Raw genomic sequence first — 23,611 nt, 5'->3', positions numbered from 1 at the left:
ATAGTTATCTCAAATTGCTTTAATGACCAGAATGAAATGAAATGGGAGCAAGTCCCATCTGTGGCCACATCGAGACCCATCAGGAAGTGGTGCCTGTTGGCTCTGCAGCTCGGCCTCCTCGATGTTCCCTCAGACATGGAGTGAGCAAAGCTCGCTCTGCTGTGCACACTCAGTTCCCTCAGTCAGAAAGTCTCCTCCCTACACTGCTCTGCGTGAAAATTCCAGTACAGATGCAGGAACCTTTCCTGAGCCCTGAACTGATGAAGGGGTTCATTAGGGCCCCTCAGCACTACCTGCTTCCCAACATGTACCTCAGAATGTTTCATAAAATGTTTCAAAAAAAAAAAAAAAACCAAAAACTGTTTCCAAAGGTAGTACCCCAGGAGGTGGCACCAGAGTAAAAGCAAGGATTCAAGATTTGCAAGCATGAGGCTCTGAGCTTATACTTGGCCATTGCACAGGCCAGAGTGATGCTCTGGTCTCATTCTCTTGGTGTCTGTGTCAATCTCTCTCTCTCTCTTCCTCTCTCCTTCTCTCTCTCATCAGTAAATAAAATTAGAGCCCAGGCAGTGGCACATCCAGTTAAGTGCACACATAACTAACTGTATGTAAGGACCAGGTTCATGGCGGTGAGGGGGATTGAACGTGGGACTTTGGAGCCTCAGGCATGAGAGTCTCTTACATAACCATTATGCTATCTACCATAATACATCTTTTAAATAAATTCTTCCAAGACTGTCTCACCCTCCTGTGCTAGATCCAGAAGTACATCAGCTCAGTCTTGATCCCACTGGTGGGCGGTGAGGATGGGGGTGGGGTGGGTGGGCAGAGACTGAAAAGGTGGGACTCGATCTCTTCCAGGGGCCCTGTGAGTTTCCAGGTCTCCCCAAGGAGAGGTCTTTTTGGAATCCCCTGCCCTTCCTGGGCCTTGTGCTGCGACTCCATCTCCATGGTCACCCTGGCCAACTCACCTTCCTCCACACCGGTGACAATGGAGGCAAAGTTGTCATCTAACAGAATCATGTCTGCTGCCTGTTTAGAGACATCAGATCCAGCAATGCCCATGGCCACCCCGATGTCAGCCTTCTTCAGAGCAGGGGAGTCATTCACACCATCCCCAGTCACAGCCACAATAGCTCCCTGGAGGGAAAGAAGGTAAGGATGAGACCCTCTTCCCTCACACCCAGGGGTCCCCCAGCCTCTCCTCCCTCACACTCAGGGGTCCCCCATCCCCTCAGAGGAGGGCACAGCCCCAGCCCACCTGTCGTTGGCAGCCCTCCACAATGATGAGCTTCTGCTGGGGGGACGTGCGGGCGAAGACGATCTCGGTGTGGTTCTGCAGGATCTCATCGATCTGCTCGGAGGTGAAGTCCTTGAGGTCCGTGCCATGGATCACGCAGGCCTTGGCGTCCCTGAGAAGGGCAGAACAGGGTATGGTCAGGAGGTCAGGAGAGGGCCACAGGGCCACAGGGCCACAGGTGGACAGAGAACCAGGTAGATCAGACTCACAGACAGGTGAGGCAGAGGACTGAGCTCTGAAAGACACACGGGGGTGAGAGAGGAAAGCCTCAGAAAGTGATGAAGTCAGAGAATAGACAGGAAGAGTTGAGAACACAGACACTCTGCTGTACCACTGTTTACACACTTGGGAAATGGAGCACAAGAATAGCACACACATGGAAAGTAGTAACTTGGGTACAAAGGATGCCTTTGCTCACTGTGGGAGGAGCTTTGTCAACTTCAGCGGGCCCAGGTGTGACATGTACAGGGTTAAAGAGGAGGGGACATTCACATGGAGAGGCCTTTTTGGAATCTTCCCAGGCCCTTGGGACCATATCCCCCAAGCTTTCTCTTCACTTCTGCACTATTCCTACCTCATAACTTAATGAAAGAAAGGACTCTACATACCAACCACAAGTGTTATTTTGCAGTTCTTTCAAGATGAATTCCTTCTGTGAGGAACCCAAACTGGAGGGAGGCTGGGGAAGGACCCAGGTAACCTCTCCCCTGCTTCAACAGAAGGACCCTGGGACAAGTTCATATGGACACGCAGGAAAAGGACATAGATCCAAAGACACATGAAGATGGGGTAGGGTGGGGGGAGGTAGTCAGAACAGACAAAGACATAAAGGCGGGTGGGAATGAAGGGACCTTAAAGCTCATGGAATCCTTCCAGGGAGCCTATTTTAAGAGGCAGAAATGGATTCAGAGAGGCTAAGTGACTTGCTGGGGTCACACAGCCCTCGAGTGGCAAGGTGGATGCCAGTGTCCACTGTGATAACTGACAGCGGAGGAGCGGGACCTTGGCTCCATCTGAGGAGGCCTGATGGGGGCTAAGGGGGCTCACCGGGGGTTGACCTGGCTGACAGGGATGTTGAGCCGGGCAGCAATGTCTTCCACGGTTTCATTGCCCTCAGAGATGATGCCCACACCCTTGGCAATGGCCTTGGCTGTGATGGGGTGATCACCGGTGACCATGATGACCTGTGGAATTATGTGGAGCCGGTCCAGGCTTTCTGCTGGCCCCTGGGGTACCATAATGCCTCCCTTGGGGTGGGGGGGCAGGCCGCACCTTGATGCCCGCACTTCGGCACTTGCCCACAGCATCAGGGACGGCAGCTCGGGGTGGATCGATCATGGACATGAGGCCCACAAAGCAGAGGTTGTCTGTGGTGAAGTTCACGTCGTCGCAGTCGAAGGCAAAGCCCTTGGGGAACTGCTCCTCGGGCAGGTAGTAGTGGCAGAAGCCTGGGGACAGGGACCCGCACGGCCTGAGGCTCCAGCCCCACAGCACAGGCCCTACCGCTCCCTGCCCACCCACCTGGGGGTGCCTGGAACTGGTCTCCCTCTCAGTCTGCTGGTAAGGCAGCACTCATTTCCTAATGATGCCTTCCCCTCTCATTCATTCATCCACTCATTTATTCACTCACATGCTCATTCATTCATTCATTCATTCACCCACTCATTTATTCATTCAGTCACTTGCTTATTCATTTGTTCATTCATTCATTCACTTGCTTACTCATTCACCCACTCATTTACTCACTTGCTTATTTGTTCATTCATTTATTCATCTGCTCATGTATTCATTCACTCATTTGCTCACTTACTCATCTATTCGTTCATCACTCATTTATTCATCCACTTATTTTATTCATGTACTCACTCATATATTCACTCATCCATTCACTCACTCACTCATTCACTCATCCCTTCTCAGTGTATTCCGAGAGCTCCCCTCCTCCTCCCCCTATTCTGAGCCATGCTCTGGGCCACTGACCCTCCCTGCCCCCCAGCCCAACCATGCCCGAGGTCCCCACCAAGCACACGCTCGCCCAGGCCACCGAGCTCCAGGTAGGCGTTCTGGAAGGCCTCCTTCATCTCCTCGTCCAGTGGCTGCTCCTTGCCCTGCAGCAGGATGGTGGAGCAACGGTCCAGGATGCGCTCAGGGGCCCCCTTCATCACCAGCAGGTAGCGGTTATCATTGGGGTCCTCAGTCTCGTGGATGGACAGCTGTGGACAGAGAAGAGGGCTTGCAGGAACCTGAAGGTTGCCTGCAGGTAGCTGGGGGGACCACCCAGTACCCACTCACAGCCTGGGGGACCAGGACAGAGCACAACCAAACTTCCCAAAGCCCCTCCCAGAAGGTATTTTTAAAAAAAATTATTATCTTTATTATTTGAATAGAGAGAGCCAGAAATCAAGAGGGGCAGGCGATACAGAGATGGAGAGAGACAGAGAGACACCTGTAGCACTGCATCATTGTTCGTGAAGTTTTCCCCGTGCAGGTGAGGACCAGGGGCTCGAACCCGGTCCTTGTGCACTATAAACATGTGCACTTAACCATGTGCACCACCACCTGGCCCATTTTTTTTTTTTTACTACTATACACATTGCAGATTTATTTATTCTTAACCTTGACTATACTAAGTCTGTCTTACCTTTTTTTCTTTTTAATTTTGTTTATTTATTTTGCATAGAGACAGAGAGAGAAATTGAGAGGAAAGGGGGAGGGAGAGAGAGAAAGACACCTGCAGTACTGCTTCCCTACTCATGGTGACCCAGGGATTAAACCCAGGTCCTTCTTCACTATAATGTGTACACTTAACTAGGTGTGCCACCATTTGGCCTCCTGACTTACCTACTTTTAAAAAATATTTATTTATTTATTCCCTTTTGTTGCCCTTGTTGTTTATTTGTATTGTTGTAGTTATTATTGTTATTGTCGTTGTTGGATGGGACAGAGAAAAATGGAGAGAGGAGGGGAAGACAGAGACGGGGAGAGAAAAGATAAGACACCTGCAGACGTGCTTCACCACCTGTGAAGCAACTCCCCTGCAAGTGGGGAGCTGGGGGCTTGAACCGGGATCCTAACGCTTTAGGCCAGTCCTTGCGCTTCGTGCCACCTGCGCTTAACCTGCGGCGCTACCACCCGACTCCCGACTTATCTACTTTATGAGTGGGGAGGAACACTGCTTAGCTCTGGCATAAGGCAATGCCAGGATTGAACCTGGGACCTCTGAGGACTCAGGCATGCAAGGCTGGTGCTCTGATGCTGAGCTATATCCTTGGGCCAACTTTTAAAAATTTGTTATAAGAGAGTGAGATACAGAGACCAGAGAGAAAAGTACTGCTGTGCTCTCCACACAGAAGTGCTCACTTCACCTCTGCTGCTCTCCTGTGCTGCCTGAGGTGGCTTCCAGGGCCTCAGGAACACAAGGTGCTTTACTGCTGAGCAGCCTCCCTAGTTTCTTCTTAATTCTTCTTCTTCTTTAAATTTAATTTATTATCATTATTTCATTTTACTTCATTTTTACCAGAGCACTGCTCTGGTTTATAGTGGTGCATGGGACTGAACCTGGGACTCTGGACTCAGGCATGAGAGTGTCTCTGTATAGTCATTATGCTATCTACCCTCACCCTCTCTAGCCTCTCTAATTCCAGAAAGAGTAGGCAGAAGCTACACAGAATTAAGTACTCGAACCTTCACAGAATTGTTCACAGTAACCTGAGAGACCCAGGTGTCCACCACAGATGATTGCTAAGTGCATGTAGAGCCAGGCATGCAGTGCAGTGCTGTCCACCCAAGACAACGGGAATGAGCTTCTGACCCAGGCTGCAGTGAGGGTGAACCCTGAGTACATGAGGCTGAGTGAAAGAAATCAGACACAAACCAGGCATGTGTTACAGGGGGCCATGGTGCATCTGGTCTGCATGAGGACTGGGGTTCAAGTCCCTGATCCCCACCTGCTTTACGAATGATGGAGCAGTGGTGCAGGTGTCTTTCATTAATTTTATTTATTTTATTTTATTTTATTTTATTGAGAGAGAGATTCAGAAAGAGAGAGAGAGAGAGAACTACCAGAGTGCTGCTCAGCTGTGGTTTATGGTGGTGCAAGGAATTGAACCTGGGATTTAGGAGCCTCAGGCAGGAGAGACTGCGTAACCATTATGCTGTCTCCCCCACCCTGCAGGTGTCTTTCTATTTTATTTTATTTTATTTTGCCTCCAGGGTTATTGCTGGAGCTCAGTGCCTGCACTACGAATCCACTGCCCCTGGAAGCTATTTTTCCTGTTTTGTTGCCCTTGTTATCACCCTTGTTGTCATTATTATTGTTGTCATTACTGTTGTTGTTGGATAGGACAGTGAGAAATGGAGAGAGGAGGGGAAGACAGAGAGGGGGAGAGAAAAATAGACACCTGCAGACCTGCTTCACCGCCTGTGAAGCGACTCCCCTGCAGGTGGGGAGCCAGGGGCTCAAACTGGGATCCTTACACCCATCCTTGCGCTTCGCCATGTGCACTACCGCCTGACTCCTGCTGCAGGTATCTTTCTTTCTCACTTCCTCTCCAGCTCTCCAATACAGAAAGAAGGAGAGAGGGCCAGGCAGTGGCTCACATTATAGTGCACAGACCCTGGGTTCAAGCCCTGGTCCCACCTACAGTGAGAAAGCTTCACGAGTGGTGAAGTGGGCTGCAGGTATCTGTCTCTTTCGCTCTCTCTCCTCCCACCCCTCTCAATTTATCTCTCTCTACCCAATAGTAAATAAATAAAAGTTAAAAAAAAAAAAAGGAAATAATGGCTGCTAGAATTGGTGACATCATGGTGCAGGCACAGAACCCCAGCAATAACCCTGATGGCAATAAATACATAATTAAAAAATATTTAATTTATTTATTCATTAATACAGGAGAGAGAGAAAGAACCAGACATCACTCTGGTACATGTGCTGCCAGGGATTGAACTCTGGACCTCATGCTTGAGAATCCAATGCTTTATCCACTGCACCACCTCCCGGACCACAAATACATAATTTTTTAAAAGGCACTTGTTGCATGATCCCCTTCTTTTCTTCCTTTCTTCCAGGGCACTACTCGGTTCTGGTTTATGGTAGTGGGGGGAACTGAACCTAGGATGTTGGAGCCTCAGGCATGAGTATCTGTTTGCATAAACATTATGCTATCTCCTCCACCCTCTTTCTTTCCTTTTTACCCTCTTTTTTTTTTTTTTTCTTTTTTCCTCCAGGGGTTATCAATGGGGTTGGTGCCTGCACTTCAAATCCACTGCTACTGGTGGCCATTCCCCCCCTTATTTTTATTCAACAGAACAGAGAGAAATTAAGAGGAGAGGGGGGAGATACAGAGGGAGAGACAGAGAGACACCTGCAGCACTGCTTTACTGCTCATGAAGCTTCCCCCTGCAGGTGGGGACCCGGGGCTTGAACCCAGGTCCTTATGCATGGTAATATGTGTGCTTAACCAAGTGGGTCAACACTTGCCTCCTTGTATTTTTCTTTCTTTTTCTGCTAAGACTTAACTGAGGTTTAGGACCTAAATGAGCCCACCACTCCTCACACCACAAGACTGCTTCTCTACTTATGAAGCTCTCCTACTCGTGTGTAGTATTCCAATATGGCTGGGGGCTCAAACCTGGGTTCTTATGCATGGTAAAGTGTGCACTGTACTGGGTGGGCCATGTCTCAGCCCCCACGTGATTCCATTTCTATGACATGTCCACAGTTAGGGAGATCCACAGAGCTTTGTGAGAAATAGAGAATAAGAGAGAAAGCAGTAGCGCAGTGGGTTAAGTGCACGTGGTGCAAAGCACAAGGACCGGCTTAAGGATCCCGGTTCGAGCCCTCGGCTCCCCACCTGCAGGGGAGTCGCTTCACAGGTGGTGAAGCAGGTCCGCAGGTGTCTATCTTTCTCTCCCCCTCGCTGTCTTCCCCTCCTCTCTCCATTTCTCTCTGTCCTATCCAACAATGACGACATCAATAACTACAACAACAATGAAAAACAAGGGCAACAAAAGGGAAAATAAATAAATAAATAAGAAGAGAGAAAGCAGGTAGGAGGTTACTTAGAGTCTGGTCAGATGAGGGAGGAGGACATAATAGTGAAGGAGTGTGGAGTGTCTCCAGGAGGTGATAAAGAATGTTCTAAAATTGACTCCATCTATCTGTGAGTATGCCAGGACTAGTGAATTATACATTCCAAGTGGGTGCTATGTGGCAGGTGAATCACAGTTTAGTAGAGATGACTGAAAAATATGGAGGTTGCTGAGTGGGGGGAAACAGCATAATGGTGATGCAGAAAGACTTGTATGACTGAGGCTCCAACATCCCAGGTTCAATCCCCCACGGAGCCATAATCCAGAGATGAGCAGTGCTTTGGTCTCTCTCTCTCTCTCTCTCATTAAAATAAAACTAGGGGGTGGGGTAGTAGCACAGTGGGTTAAGCGCACGTGGTGCAAAGCACAAGGACTGGCACAAGGATCGGAGCAAGGATCCTGGTTCAATCCTGCAAGGATCCCTGGGCTCCCCACCTGCAGGGGGTGGGGGGTCGTTTCACAAGTGATGACGCAGGTCTACAGGTGTCTATCTTTCTCTCCTCCTCTCTGTCTTCCCCATCTCTCTCGATTTCTCTCTATCCAACAACAACAACAGCAATGATAACAATAATAATAAGAACAAGGCCAACAAAAAATAAATAAATAAAATGAAAGGAAGGAAAAGTAGGTTGCCGCTAGGAAAACAGCTCAGTTGGCCGAGTGCAGGACTTGCATGTCTGATGCTCCTGGCTCCATCCCTGGTACCTCATCCAGGAGTGATTTCTGAGTTCTCTCTATTCCATATGAAATAAAATAAATCTTTTCATTGTCATCACTGGGATTTCAGCCAAATTTGGGCTGGTATTTTTTTTCCCCCAGAAAGATAGATAGATGGAAAGAAAAGAAAAAGACCACAGCACCAAAGCTTCCTCAGTGTGGTGACAGCCAGGCTTGAACCTGGATCGCATGCATGTCAAAACAGTGGCACTATCTTGTTGGCCTTAAAATAAATAAAAGCATGTGAGATTCCGTCTCTTCTCTGCTCAGAGCCTTGCTGCAGCTCACACTCCCTGACCTACCACGTTCAGGTTCTTTGCATGGGACTCTGCATAGAGTGCAAACCCTTATCTCTGGCCACACTCCCGGGCTCACTGCTCTGGCGGCCCACTGGCTGCCTGACTTGTTCAGACACAAGGACACAGTCCTGCCTCAGGGCCTTTGCACATGCTGTGCCCAATCTGGGACCACTCTGCCCAAGAGCTGTAGCCCATCTATCCTTGTTATCACTATCTTCTTCACTTGGCTGTTACATCCCAAGAGAGATTCCCTGACAAGTGGTGGCAGCTCAGAAACAAAGTTTGGTGGCTGGGAAGGTTGGCTCAGCAGGTAAAAAGAGAGAGGGAGCTTCCTCCAGTGCTATACCTCCCATGTGGTACAGGGGCTTGAACATACACAGCAGTGCAGTCACTCTACCTGGTGAACTCTCTCTGTTCCCCCCACCCCCAATATTTAAAAATACAGCTGAGCAGCCTAGCAGGGTGATGCAGTGGGTACAGTGTCTGACTTTCAAGTGTAAAGTCACAAGTTTGACTCCACATGCCAGAATAATGCTCTGGTTCTCTCTCACAAAATACAAAAATTTGGGTTGAGGAAGTAGCATAGTGGTTATGCAAAGAGCCTCTTGTGCCTGAAGGACCAAAAGTCCCAGGTTCAGTCCCCAGCACCATCCTAAGCCAGAGCAGAGCAGTGCTCTAGGAATTATGAATAAATTATTTACACACATATATCCAAAATATATAGTTTTAATATATAAATATATATGTTTACATATAAATATATATTTTATAAAGATATATCTTTAAAATGAATAAAAGTGATCCAGGAAGTGGTGCAGTGGAGAAAAGCATTGCACTCTAAAACACGAGGCCTTGAGTTTCCAGCATCGAATGTGCTGGACTGATGCTCTGGTTTGTGTTCTCTTATTTCTATCTATCCCCCCCACTAGTAATCAGTGTGTATTTATTTATTTATTTATTTATTTATTTATTTATTTTATTTACTTTTACCAGAGCACTGCTCAGCTATGACTTACGGTGGTGCTGGGGACTGAACCTGGGACCTCTTTGTATAACTACCATGCTGTCTCCCAAGCCCTAAATAAATCTTTATAACAAATAAATAAATAGGGGGCTGGGTGGTAGCACCGCGGGTTAAACACACATGGCGCAAAGGGAAAGGACTGACACAAGGACCCCGGTTCAAGCCCCTGGCTCCCCACCTACAGCGGGGGTCACCTCACAAGCAGTGAAGCAGGTCTGCTGGTGTCTGTCTTTCTCTCCCCTCTCTGTCTTCCCTTCCTCTTTCGATTTCTCTCTGTCCTATCCAACAACAATGATAGCAATGACAATAGTAATAATAATAATAAAAACAACAAGGGCAACAAAAGGGAAAAAATGGCCTCCAGGAGCAGTGGATTCATAGTGCAGACACTGAGCCCCAGTAATAACTCTGGAAGCAAAAATAATATAATATAATTAATATAATAAATATAATATAATATAATATAATATAATATAATATAATATATATATTGCTGAATGAATGAAAGAGTGAGTGGTGTGTGACCAGTTTTTTTTTCTTTTTTCAGAAGGGTTATTGTTGGGACTTGGTGCTGGCTGGCACTATGAATTCAACATTCATTTTTTTTTAGCTTTCTATATTTATTTGACAGGACAGAGAGAAACTGAGAGGGGAAGGGAGAGATAGAGGAGAGATAGAAAAAGAGACACCGGGAGTTGGGCGGTAGCGCAGTGGGTTAAGCGCAGGTGGCATAAAGCACAAGGTCGGCATAAGGATCCCGGTTCGAGCCCCCGGCTCCCCACCTGCAGGGGAGTCGCTTCACAAGCGGCGAAGCAGGTCTGCAGGAGTCTATCTTTCTCTCCCCCTCTCTGTCTTCCCCTCTTTCTATCCTGTCCAACAACGACATCAATAATGACTACAACAATAAAACAGCAAGCGCAACAAAAGGGAATAAATAAATAAATAAATAAATAAATAAATAAATAAATAAAAAGAGACACCTGGTGGTGCACCTGGTTGAGTGCACATCTTATAATGCGCAAGGATCCGGGTTCAAGCCAACAGTCCCCACCTGCAGGGGGAAAGCTTTACAAGTGGTAGAGCAAGGCTGCAGGTGTCTCTCTGTCTCTCTCTTCTCTATCTCCCCTTCCTCTCAATTTCTGGCCGTCTCTATCCAATAATAAATAAAGATAATAAAAAGACTCTTAGAAAGAAAAAGAGACACCTGTAACCCTGCTTCACTGCTCATGAAGCTTCCCCCCAGCAGGTGGGGAGTGGGGGCTAGAACCTGGGTCCTTGAGCATGGTGATGTGCCACCGTGACCACTTCTTCTCTCTGAGGTAGGGAGATATCCAGTCTCTGCCTGCTCCCCAACAAAGATCTTATTCTCCCTCCAGTCTCTGTACTTCCAGACTTCAGGACTCTGTAATTCCCACCTGATAGATGGGGAAACTGAGGCTGTGTGTGTGCGTGTGTGCGTGTGTGTGTGTGTGTGTGTAGGTTATCTGGCCAAAGCTAGAGAGTAGTGGTGCAGAAAGGACCATTTTAAGGGTGTCCCAGTGAGACTGAGGCTTTGGCCACTTGTCCCAGAGAGCCCAGGGTACCTGGTATTTGTTGGTGGAGTTGAAGGGGATCTCGGCCACTTTTTTGTTGCGTTCTCGCATCAGTTTCACGGAGCCAGAGGACAGCTCGATGCACTTGAGCAGGGCAGACTCGGAGGCGTCGCCAGCCACATCCCTCTGTGGGGACAGGGCTGTCAGAGTGGGGTGGGGGGGGGGACGCCAACAGGGTCAAGGCCAGAGGGACCCACCTTGAGCACGGGGATGTTGTCCTGGCCGCCCTTGAAGACAGCACGGTTGCAGAGCCCAGCGATGTGGGACAGGGCCACCCAGGTGTGTGAACTCTTGTCAAAGGAGGTTCCTGAACAAGGGAGGCCCTGTCACGGCTGGGATACCTTGTCCCCTACCCTCTTTTTTTTTGCCACCAGGGTAATCACTGGGGTGTCAGTGCCTGTGCTACGAATCAACAGCTCTTAGCAGGCTTTCCTTCCTTCCTTCCTAGCTTTTTTCCTTGTTTCTTTCTATTTTATTAGAGAGGACAGAGGGAAATTGAGAGAGGAGAGGGAGACAGAGATGAAGACAGAGAGACACCTGCAGACTTGCTTCAATGCTCATGAAGCATCGCCAACCCACCCCATGCAAATGGGAAGTAGGGGCTCAAACCCGGATCTTCGAGCATAGTGACGTGCGTACTCATCTGGCTGAGCCACCTTCGGGTCCCTCATCCATCTCGGGGAACCCACCCTCACCTGACTGATCCTCAGTGGTGTCAGCCTCATGGATCTGGTTGTCGAACCACATGTGGGCGACAGTCATACGGTTCTGGGTGAGGGTGCCTGTCTTGTCAGAGCAGATGGTGGACGTGGAGCCCAGGGTCTCAACAGCCTCCAGGTTCTTCACCAGGCAGTTCTTGCGTGCCATGCGCTTGGCTGTCAGCGTCAGACACACCTTTGGGGGTGGGGGGGTGAAGTCAGACAGGTCACAGGTGGGGTGGGCAGCAGACACCCCAACTGCCCGGCCCAGAAAGCCCCATAAGGACTGTGACACAATCCTGTTGGGACCCAGAACTTCCACCCACATAGACCCACAGAAATGGGTTCAGAGTGCTCAGGACATGTGCCCCTGTGCTCACAGCAGCCACATTTAAAAGCAGCACTAGCAGCAGCAGGAGAAATAAATTGTGGCAGAAAAGGTGGAACACAGGGACTGGGCGGCAGTGCGCTCAGTTGAAGGCACACATTACCACATGAAAGGAGTCCAGTTCAAGCCCTGGGTATCCACCTGCTGTGGGGGGGGGGGGAGGAGCTTTACGAGCAGTGAAGCAGGGTTGCAGGTCTGTCTGTCTGTCCGTCTGTCTGTCTCTCTCTCTCCCTCCCTCCCTCCATCTCTCTCACCCCAATTTCTCTTTCCCATCAAATAAAAATAAACAAATAGGGGGCTGGGCGGTAGCACAGCAGGTTAAGTGCACATGGTGCAAAGTGCTAGGACTGGCACAAGGACCTCGTAAGGATCCTGGTTCAAGCCCCCAGCTCCCCACCTGCAGAGGGTCGCTTCACAAGCAGTGAAGCAGGTCTGTAGGTGTCTATCTTTCTCTCTCTCGATTTCTCTCTGTCCTATCCAACAGCAACACAATAACAACCACAACAAGGGCAACAAAATGGGAAAAATAACCTTCAGTGGCTATTTAATATAAAATAGCAGTGGATTCATAGTGCAGGCACTGAGCCCCAGTGATAACCCTGGATGCAAAAATAAATACATAAATAAATAAAGGAAAACCTGGCCTCTGGGGTCAGTGGATCCATAGTGCAGGCATCAAGCCCCAGTGATAACCCTGGTGGCAAAAAAGAAAAAAAAAAAAAAGAAAAAAGTGGAATGTGCTGGGCGGCAGTGCACCTGGTTGAATTCACACTTTACCATGTTGAAGCCCAGTTCGCCACTTGCAGGGGGAAAGCTTCAGGAGCAGGGCAGCAGGTTTCTCTCTCTTTGTCTCTATCTTCCCCTCCCTTTTTCAGTTATTTCTTTTTTTTTTAAGTTATTTTTAAAAAACTTTAAGTTATTTTAAAAAAGGCAGAGAGAAATTGAGAGGGGATGGGGAATTGGGAGAGGGAAAGAGACAGAGAGACACCTGCAGCCCTGCTTCACCACTTGTGAAGCTTTCCCCCTGCAGGTGGAGACCAGGGGCTTGAACCTGGGTCCTCGTGCACTGTAGTATGTGTGCTCAATCAGGTGCGCCACCGCCTGCCCCTCTCCCCTTTTCATTTCTTTCTGTCCTAACAAATAAATATAAAAAAGGGAAATGGCTGCCAGGAGTGCTGGATTCACGTAGGCACTGAGTATCAGCCTTAACCCTGGTAGCAGACGGGGAGATAGCATAATGGCTATAGAAAAGAGCTTTCATGCCTGAGATTCTAAGGTTCCAAGTTCAATCCCCTACACCATCATAAACCAGAGCTGAGCAGTGTTCTGCTAAAATAATAATAACAACAACAACCCCATAGCCCTGGTATTTATTATTTTTTTTTAAAAAAGTGGGAGTGAGTAGTAGCTCAGCAGGTTAAGCGCACATGGCGCAAAGCGCAAGGACCGGCGTAAGGATCCCGGTTCGAGCCCCCAGCTCCCCACCTGCAGGGGAGTCGCTTCACAGGCGGTGAAGCAGGTCTGCAGGTGTCTGTCTTTCTCTCCCCCTCTCTGTCTTCCCCTCCTCTCTCCATTTCTCTCTGTCCTATCCAACAACGACGACATCAATAACAACAACAATAATAACTACAACAATAAAACAACAAGGGTAACAAAAAGGGAATAAATAAATAAATATAAAAGAAATACAAAAGTAAGAAGGAAAAGAAGAAAAGTGCAACCCAGGAACAGACAGGTAACTGCTCTGGGGAAACAGCAGGGTAATCATGCAAAAAGATTCTCGGATCTGAGGCACCAAAGTTTCTAGGTTCAATTCCCAGTACTACCATAAAGTGTAAGCCAGAGCTGGTTAAAAAGAAGGAGGGCGGAGGGTAGATAGCATCATGGTTATGCAAAGAGACTCTCATGCCTGAGGCCCCAAAGTCCCAGGTTCAATCCCCCACACCACCATAAGCCAGAGCTGAGCAGTGCTCTGGTGTTTCTCTCTCTCAAAAATAAAATAAGTAAAATATTAAAAAAAAAAAAAAAAAAAAAAAAAAAGGAGAGGGAGACGGATAAGGAGGGGGGGAAGAAAAAGAACGAGGAGGAGAATGGGATGGAGGGGAAAAAGAATAGACAACTGCTGCCTGTAACTTCATGGTTTTTTTTTTTTTTTTTTTTTTTGCTATTTCTCTCTTTTATTAGGGGGATTAATAGTTGACAGTAAGGATGCAGTTCTAAAAAATGATGTTGAGCCAAAAAGAGGCAGAAGCAGGGCCAGGAGGCTAGCTGGCTAGGTAGAGCACGTGCCTAGTTATGCACGTGGCCCAGGTTCGATTCCCAGCACCACGTGGGAAGTACACGGCACTATTAGCTGTTCTGATGCTGGGGTTCCAGCAAAAAAAAAAAAGTAGCCCAGGAGCAGTAAAATCACACATGCCCCAGCTATGCAAAACACAAAGATCAATATGATAGTCCTAAAGTGACGGCAGTCCAAATGTCCAGTAACAGCAGAGGGAGGAATTAATTGCGGAATGAAAGATGGAATCCATGTCCAGGAGTGGCGCTCTGGATAAAGCACTGGACTGTCAAGCATGAAGTCTCAGGTTTGATCCCCAGCATCACATCTCTCTCATTATTTAATACTTTTTTAAAAGGTGGAATATGGGTTGGAGAGATATCATAATGGTTGTACAGAAGACTCTCATGCCTGAGGTTCTGAGGTAGCAGGTTAAACCCCCAACACCACCATAAGTCACAGTCACAGCAGAGCAGAGGCTCCCACACCCTCTTGTAGCTCTCTCATTAAAATAAATAAATAAAAGGTTGTTTGTTTGTTTTTTGCCTCTGCTGGGGTTCAGGACGAATCCACTGCAGAGGCCATTTTCCCCCCATTTTGCTGCCCTTGTTGTTGTTATTGTTGTTGTTGTTGTTGTTGGATAGGACAGAGAGAAATTGAGAAAAGGAGGGGAAGACAGAGAGGAGGAGAGAAGGACAGACACCTGCAGACCTGCTTCACTGTCTGTGAAGCGACTCCTCTGCAGGTGGGAAGCCAGGGGCTCGAACCAGGATCCTTATGCCAGTCCTGCTTCGCATGTGCACTTAACCCGCTGCGTTACCGCCCGACCCCCTAAGAGATTTTTAAGTAAATAAATTAAATATCTTTTTTAAAAGATGGAATACAAGAACAAGCCTGTCACAGCGTGGATGAAACTCTAAAACAAAATGTTCAGCAGAAAATAGGCAGAAACAAGAATTCTTACATGAAGTAAGAAAACGGCAAAATTATTCTGTGCTGTTAGAAGCCAAGATAGGATGACGGGGGTGGGGCAGGGACAGAATGAGGTCTTGAGCGGGGCTTCTGGAGAACTTGATCTGGGTGTAACTCACATGGGGGTGTTCTGTTTGCCCACTCAGTGTGTGATCATGTGTGCTGCCCTGCCCCCCGTATTTCCAGACACTTATTTTGTTAACATGGGGTACTTTGAGCCCCAGGATCCCCATCATTAAAGATGCAGGAGGTCTAGCTCTTGGTACCCATGTTACCTTATCAAGAGCCTTGCAATTCAGGCTCTAGTCCCTGCCCTGCTCAGAACAGAGGACATGGGGACCACCCCTCTCAGATATGCGGGGCTTGGGGTCCACCGCTGTCAGACCCTGAGATCCTCCCACCTCAGACATGGGAGTCTGGTGTACTCCCCCTCCATTTCTGGGCATGTAGGGCCCTTCGCCCTCAGAGCTGGGAGTCTGGGCCTTACGGTGACAGTGGCCAGCAGGCCCTCTGGTACATTGGCCACGATGATGCCGATGAGGAAGATGACGGCCTCCAGCCAGCTGTAGCCAAGGATGAGGGAGAGGATGAAGAAGGAGACGCCCAAGAAGACGGCCACACCGGTGATAAGCTGGATGAAGTGTTCAATCTCGATGGCGATGGGCGTCTTGCCCACCTCCAGCCCCGAGGCCAGTGTGGCGATGCGGCCCATGACGGTGCGGTCACCCGTGGCCACCACCACGCCCCGAGCTGTACCTGTGGGGGCAGAGGGGTTGGGCTCATTGAGGGCCAGGTTCCAGCTGCACTTCCCATGGGGTGGGGGGCACGTTCTGCCTCCCCTCACGGCACCTCGCCTCACCTTCCACGCAGTTGGTAGAGAAGAAAGTGATGTTCCGAGTCTCCAGGGGGTTGTCATGGGTGCAATCAGGAGATCGGGTCTGGGGCTCTGATTCGCCGGTCAGGGAGGAGTTGTCCACCTGGGGTGGGGGGTGCGAGAGAAGGAGCTCAGCACCCAACCTGGGGCAGCGGTGGGTGGAGGGGCATGTTTGTCCATAGGGGGCTGGGTGACGGTATTGCTGGGGGTCATGGCTAGTCTGGGAGGTCAGAGGGTTGGCTTTTGAAGGAGAAGGGGGCATAAGCTTCTTGCCAAGGTCTGAGAGAAACTGAAGCTGGTGGCCTGGAACCCAGGGTCTGAGGAAGGAGGGGTTGTAAGACTCCTGGGTGTGAGGGAGAAAGGACTAGAGGTCTGGACCCTGAGTCTGAGAGAGGAGGAGCTGGGGGACACTTGGATCAGAGGGAGGAGGGACTATATCTGGAGCCCTGAGTTTAAGAGAAGAGGGACTGGGGGCCTAGACCCCTGGGTCTGGGGGCTTAGACGCCCGGCCACTCAGGCCCACCTTGCAGCCGTGGGCTGAGATGATGCGCAGGTCAGCTGGGACTCGGTCTCCGCCCTTGATCTCTACCAGGTCTCCAACCACCACCTCCTCAGCGTTCACCTGCATCTTCTCACCTTCCCGGATGACCAGGGCTTGCTGGGGTGAGGGAGGGATGAAGGAGAGTCATCTCCCTGTCCTTCGGCCTGTGGTCACTTGACATGGCCCCCTGCCTGCCTGTCCAGTCCCATCTGGCCACTTCCCAGGCCCCTCTCACCTGGGGAACCATGTTCTTGAAGGACTCCATGATCTTGGAACTCTTGGCCTCCTGGTAGTATGAGAAGCAGCCGGTGATGATGACCACAGCAGCCAGCACGATGCCTAGGTATAGCTGTGGGGGAACTTGGGGTCAGTGCTCACATGGGACTGCTCCCACTGGCCCCACCCAAATTTGTGGGATTTGGGGGAGGGAATTTTGAGCTGATGAAATGTGTACTTGTGAGTCTGACCCCAGGGTTGTGTCCATTTGAGGGTCTGTCTCCTTGTCTGCACTAGAGTCTCTATATCTGTCCAGTTCTCTGTTTTGTGTGCCTGTCTGTCTGCAGAGAGGATAGCAGGCCCAGAAAGGCCAAAGCAATCTTTACTCTCCCTCTCTGCATTTCTACTGAGTGATGACAAAAAAAAAAAATTTAAAAAAAACAAGAAGGAAGAGGAGGGTGGGCTTTGAAAAGCCAAAGGAATGGGGGAAAAGCGTGGGCTTCCTTGCACAGGGCAGGGTGGGAGACACTCACGTTGTCACCAGAGGGGTCGTCTTCGGTACCCGCCTGGATGCCGTAGGCCAGGAAACAGAGGATGGCGCCAATCCACAGCAGGATGGAGAAGCCTCCAAAGAGCTGACGACAGAACTTGACCCATTCCGGGGTGGTGGGTGGGGGTGTGAGTGCGTTGGGCCCATCCCGGGCCAGGATCTCCTGAGCTTTGCTGTGAGTCAGACCCTGGGGACCACAAGGCCCACAGAGAACCATGTATGAGCACCCAAAGGCACCCAGAGACTCCCGTTACCAACTCCTCCTCCTTCAGACCCAAGGGTCCCCCAGCCCCTCCTTCCTCTCCCGCACCTGCACACAGTCTGTGTTGTATTTCCTGCAGACCTCTTCCACCGACATCTTGTGCTCTGTCTAGGGAACAATAATTTGGGGGTAAGCAGATGAGCTGGGACCTGCACCTGGAGGCCCCTGGGGGTGGGGGTGGGGGGGAGAGGGCGGGACTTACCATTGCCACCTCCTTCTTGAGGTCGTCCATATCCCGGCTCTTGGCGGCCTTGCTCTTCTTGGGCGAGCTCTTGTCATCTTTTTTGTCCTGCGAGGTGGCGACACGATAGCTGTCAGAGCCACCAGACTGCGGGCAAGAAGGGGTGACAGGGCAACGCCAGCCCTCCGCGCCCTGCTCGCACCCTGGCCAGGGGCTGTCTTGGAGCTTCCCGTGCCTCCCCGTCTCCCTCCTGGGTGTGCTCTCTGGGTCCCTGTCCTGATCTTGAACAGGCCCTCTAGGAAGGGCTGTGCATCTACTCAGTGCCCAGCTCACGGGCCTCCCTCCTGCAGGATCTTGGGTTTTTTGTGCTTTCTTTTCTTTTGTTCTCTCTCTCTCCTTCCCCCACCCCTGCTTTCTTAAGAGACAGAGAGGCAGTGAGACAGAGAAAGAGTGCAAGAGATCATAGCACTGAAGCTTCCCTCAGTGCAGTGGGGGCTGGGCTCAAATCTGGGTGGTGCACATGGTAAAGCAATGCACTATCCAAGTGAGCTATTTTGCCAGCCCCTCTGCATTTTCTTTTTTTCTTTTTCAGATATATAGAGAAAGATCCAAAGGCCATAGCCCTAAAGCCTTTCCCAGTGCCAAAATACTAGCACTGGGGGCTCCGAACCGGTTCTCAGCCATGACAGAGCAGGCATCCTTCCACACAACGAGCTATCTTGTTGGTCCTCTGTGTCTGGTGTTTTTTTGTTTGTTTGTTTGTTTGTTTTTTTAGTACCAGAGTACTGTCAGTGGTGAAAGATAGATAGTTCAGGGCATTGAATCTGGGAACCCAGAGCCTCAGGCTTGAGAACTGATCAGAGGCCCAAAACTGGGTCCTTGAGCATGGTAAAGTGTGTTCTCTACTAGGCGAGCTATCTCCCCACCCTAAGCTTATTCGTTTTAATGATAGGGAGAGAGCGAGAGACCAGAGCAGTGCTCTGGCCATGTATGGTGCTGGGGGACAGACCCTTGAGAGGCCTAGGTTTGCAAGCATGTATTGCACTCACTGAGCTACCTCCTGGGCAGTGGGCAACCTCTTTCGCTCTTAATCTGTCTCTCAGGTCTCTGTTAATGCTTCTCTGTCTTATTGTTCCATTTTATTTATTTTTTATTATCTTTGTTTATTAAATAAACACAGCCAGAAATCAAGAGGCAAGGAGGAGATAAAGAGGGAGAGAGACAACAGAGAGATACCTGCAGCCCTGCTCCACCACTTGCAAAGCTTTTCCCCTGTAGATGGGGGCTGGGGGGTTTGAACCTGGGTTCTTGTGCATTGTAACATGTGTGCTCAACCAGGTGCGCCACCACTCCGCCCCCTGTTGTTACATTTTCTGTCTCTTTCTCTCTCTCTCACTTTCCATTTCTCCCAGACTTTGCATCCTTGTGTATATCTGCCTCTACCTCCTCTGTGTGCTGTCTCTACAGTGTCTTTATGTCTGTCTCCCCCTGATCCTATCGCCTTTTGAATTTCGACTCTTTTATTACTTTTTATTATTTAATTAAATTAAATAATTATTTTAGCAGAGCACTACTCAGCTCTGGCTTATAGTGGTGCTGGGGATTGAACCTAGGAGCTCAGAGCCTCAAACATAAGAATTATCTTTGCATAACCATTATGCTATCTTCCTGGCCCAACCTCTGGCTCTTTACGTCTCTCTGCCACCTACAGTGTATGTCTCTATCTCTCAAATTCTCTCCCTGGGTCTGGCAGAGTCTGCTTCTCTGATTTTTTTTTTCTTTTAAATTTATTTTCCCTTTTGTTACCCTTGTTTTATTGTTGTTGTAGTTATTATTGTTGTTGTTATTATTGCTGTCCTTGTTGTTGGATAGGACAGAGAGAAATGGAGAGAGGAGGGGAAGACAGAGAAGGGGAGAGAAAGACAGACACCTGCAGACCTGCTTCACCGCTTGTGAAGCGACTCCCCTGCAGGTGGGGAGCCGGGGGCTCGAACCAGGATCCTTACGCTGGTCCTTGTGCTTCGAGCCACATGTGTTTAACCCGCTGTGCTACTGCCTGACTCCCTGCTTCTCTGATTTCTCGTCTTGGCGGCTGTGTGTTGGGATCACTATGTATCTACATAGTCTGTTCTCCATGTATTTTTCCACCCTTCTCTCTTCCTGTCTCTGTTCTTGTGTTTATCTTCTTTCAAGCAGTCTCTTCTTTGTGCTCTATCTTTCCTATGTTGATTTTTTCCCACTTAGGGGGTTAATGGTTTACAGTGCAGTCACTAGCACGTGGGCACACTTTCTCATGCCCCCACTGAGGGGGTAATGGTTTACAGTGCAGTCACTGACACGCGGGCACACTTTCTCATGCCCCCACTGAGGGGGTAATGGTTTACAGTGCGGTCACTGGTACGTGGGCACAATTTCTCATGCCCCCACTGAGGGGGTAATGGTTTACAGTGCAGTCACTGACACGCGGGCACACTTTCTCATGCCCCCACTGAGTGGGTAATGGTTTACAGTGCAGTCACTGACACGCGGGCACACTTTCTCATGCCCCCACTGAGGGGGTAATGGTTTACAGTGCGGTCACTGGCACGTGGGCACACTTTCTCATGTCCCCATGTATTGTGCTACAGGCTCTCAAGGTTCTCTCCACCTTTCTTTTTTTCTTCCTTTCTGTCTCTTTCTTTTCCCCTTCCTTTTTTCCTCTTTTCCCCTACTTCATTCTTCACTAGAGTACTGCACAGCTCTGGCTTATAGTAGAGCCTCGGATGGACTTCAGAGCCTCAAGTATAAAAATCTTAAGTACAACCATGCTGCTAAACACCCTCTTCTGTGTGTTCCTATCTGTCTCCTGTTGCTCCTGCCTTGCCTATCTCAGCCTGGGTCTGCCAGCTTCCTCTTTGTCTCCATGCCTGTCTCTTTCCAGGTCCCTCTTGGCATCTCTGTCCTCCCTGTCTGTCATCCTCTTTGTCTTTGGTGCCTGGAGCTTTTCCTGGGTCATGAAATCCCAGTCTCTGTCTCTTAAAGAACCCAGCATGGTGAGAGAGCCCACAGGCCTAGCAGGAATGGGGAGCATTCCAGGTGTTGTTGGTCATAGCCGGGACTGGGGAGGCAATCTGCTACGCAAAGCATGGCAAGACCTGACTTGACTTATCACCTATGCTGAGGGGCTGGCCCAATGTGCTTTGACCCCGGCCTTTCTCCTGGGGACAGGTGGGAGCCACAGTCAGGTTTGGGTTGGATGTCTGAAAGACAGTATAGTTTTGAAATACAGTAGCCCTGGACCTAGCTTGAACCAGATGTGGCGTAAGAGGCAGTAACTAGAGTCCCAGCTTAGGGAACTAGGAAGATGGGGAAGAAGGCAGCATCCTCAGAGGCTGCATGTTGGGGGGCGGGGGGGATGCTGACAGATCCTCCTGGCCCAGAGCCAGGCTAGAATCCCAGGCTCAGCAAAGCTCAGTGCTAATCCCTGCATGACCTTGTAGAGGGCCCAGCTGCCTGCTGTCACCCCCAGACCTGGAGGCTGAGCCCCAGGGGCTCTTGGGAGGGTTGCAGCTGGAAGCCTGGGAGCCTCTAGGAGGGTTTCGGGGTGGGAGGGAGGCTTGGCCCTGGGCCAGCCCTGCAGCAGCACTGCGTCCTCTGACACAAAAGCTCCAGAATGGGGGGAACTGGAAGGACACACCCCTCCTAGTGGAGAGATGTCAGCAGCCCACTGATGGAGAGAGCTGAAGGTGGCCTTGCATCTAGTCCAAAGGAGATAAATGAGGGGGGAGGTGGGAAAGGAGTGAGAAAGCCAGCAGCCCACCCCTGAAGCTGGGGAGCTGATGCTCTGGCCCCTGTGAAGCCAAGGGGTGGGTTCTGAAAAAGGAGGGACACTTGGGCCTGAGGAAGGAGGGCCTGGGGGGGAGCTGGTTCTGAGAGAGGAGGGGCTGGGGGAACCCTGAGCCTGAGGGAGAAGGGGCTAGGAAACACATAAGTCTGAAGGAGGAGGGGCTGGGAGGGGCCCTGGGTCTGATAGAGGTGGGTGTGGGGGACACCTGGGTCTAAGGGAGGAAAGGCTAGAGACCTGGATCCCTGGGTCAGAAGGGGAGGAGGGACGGGGGAGGTCCCAAATCCTGGGTCTGAGGGTTTGGAGACCCCAGTCCCCAGGGCAAGCCTTGGCTCCTGATTGCCCTTGCCATGACCAGACTCCCTTGGGGGGCAGGCTTCCATCTGTCGGAGGGGGAGCCGAGGCTTTCCCAGTCCAGGCAGGAGGCCCAGATGGGCGCACTGCGGGGTGGGAGCACCTCCAAGGGTGGGGGACACGCCTGTCTCTGCAGCCCGCCTCTGCAGCTCCTCGCCATTTTCCACACTGTCCGCCTCGCCCTGACACCCACCAGCTCATGCAGCGTCTGCACCTCAGCCAGCCTCTCCACTGTGCATCCCTCCACCCAACCCCATGTCTGGGTCTCTCACCTCTGAGCATCTCTCCCTCGACCTTTTGCTTTGCCCTCTGCTTCCCTTTCCCAGTATGCTGGCTGACTTGGGTCATTACTGGACAGGAAATGCCTGTCCTCAGGTGTCCTCAGCTCAGCCTCAGTTTCTCCTTTGGTCTCTCGGGGTGTCACGGTGTCTGCATTCTCCGTGTCTCTTTGTCTCTCTCCATGTCTCTGTCTGTGCCTGTCTCTTTGTCTACATCTCTTCCTGAGCATGGCTGTGCCCACTTTTGTCTCTCACATTCCATATGTCTCTGTCTCTCTGTGTCAAGGTGTTGAAAGTGTCTCATTTCTCCTCCTGCCTCCAACTTCTTCCCCTAAGGCCCCTCCTCCCTTTTCTCTAAGGCATTTTAGCTTCAGGCCTCTTCAGTCTGCTCTTGCTGTCTCTTCCCTCCATCCTACTTACCTGGAAGCCATCACTGACTCCCGCCTCCCTCCCTCTTCCCAGCCCTCCCCCCCAGTTCTGCTCCCCTCCCCCCTCACCCACCCCACTGCACAGATCTGCAACCCCACCCCCCACCTGCATCCCTAGGCCCATCAGCCTTCATCCGCCATCTTTCTCCCCATCCCGCATCATCCCTCTCCCATGTGGACCCTCTTCCTTCACCCCACCCCACCCAGCCTGGCCCACCCCACCACCCTGCCATGGCCCCAGACAGGAGGGAGGAATCCAGGACTGCAGCTGGGGTGGGGGGGTCAGGTGGTCAGCCAGGGAAGGAGGCGGCATCTGCTGGAAAGACTCACAGACAGACAAGGACACACTGACACAGAGGCAAGGGCATACATACCAGGCGTGCACGCCACCCCCGCCCCCGTGCACACGCACATTCACTCGTGTCCGCCCTCTACCAGGCACTAGAATCCCCCCCCCCATGTCTGCTCCCCTAGGTCAGGGTCTGGACACACTCCGTAGCCCCAGGCCACGCCGCACTGCAGAGCACCCCCATCCACGTCTGGAAGGAGAAAGAGAGGTCATCCGGAGTCCAGGCCACAACCTGGACCTGTCCCCACCTGGCCAGGGCAGCAGAGGGGCTTTGACACCCTCCCCACCTCATGCAAACACCGGGTTCCCAGACACATCCAGCGGGGGCGCAGACAGACGACACAAGCGGGACCGCACAGTCAGGAGCGGGGGTCGCCGGCGGAGCCCGGAGCCTGCA

General features: G+C 50.6%; 1 protein-coding gene across 2 annotated transcripts in view; it reads right to left on the bottom strand.

Annotated features, from left to right (window-relative positions):
• Positions 1-23,611, bottom strand: part of ATP1A3 (ATPase Na+/K+ transporting subunit alpha 3) — a 30,318-nt gene that overhangs the window by 6,359 nt on the left and 348 nt on the right. Inside the window, exons 2-16 of one of the 2 annotated variants that reach the window (XM_007532916.3) lie at positions 18,004-18,129; positions 17,850-17,909; positions 17,523-17,726; positions 17,009-17,122; positions 16,756-16,890; positions 16,218-16,335; positions 15,846-16,114; positions 11,718-11,916; positions 11,220-11,329; positions 11,014-11,148; positions 3,321-3,513; positions 2,573-2,748; positions 2,348-2,484; positions 1,262-1,412; positions 972-1,140 (exon numbers count right to left, since the gene is read on the bottom strand). In XM_007532916.3, coding sequence (XP_007532978.1) covers positions 972-1,140; positions 1,262-1,412; positions 2,348-2,484; positions 2,573-2,748; positions 3,321-3,513; positions 11,014-11,148; positions 11,220-11,329; positions 11,718-11,916; positions 15,846-16,114; positions 16,218-16,335; positions 16,756-16,890; positions 17,009-17,122; positions 17,523-17,726; positions 17,850-17,909; positions 18,004-18,129 — 2,296 coding nt within the window. The remainder of the gene's footprint in view (positions 1-971; positions 1,141-1,261; positions 1,413-2,347; positions 2,485-2,572; positions 2,749-3,320; positions 3,514-11,013; positions 11,149-11,219; positions 11,330-11,717; positions 11,917-15,845; positions 16,115-16,217; positions 16,336-16,755; positions 16,891-17,008; positions 17,123-17,522; positions 17,727-17,849; positions 17,910-18,003; positions 18,130-23,611) is intronic. The other variant, XM_007532917.3, reaches the window with a different exon arrangement.

This window comes from Erinaceus europaeus, chromosome 2 (assembly GCF_950295315.1).
Source record: "Erinaceus europaeus chromosome 2, mEriEur2.1, whole genome shotgun sequence".
In the NCBI taxonomy this organism is placed as follows: Eukaryota; Metazoa; Chordata; class Mammalia; order Eulipotyphla; family Erinaceidae; genus Erinaceus; species Erinaceus europaeus.
The sequence above is the reverse complement of the archived record's forward strand: the minus strand, read 5'-3'. Positions and strand labels throughout refer to the sequence as shown.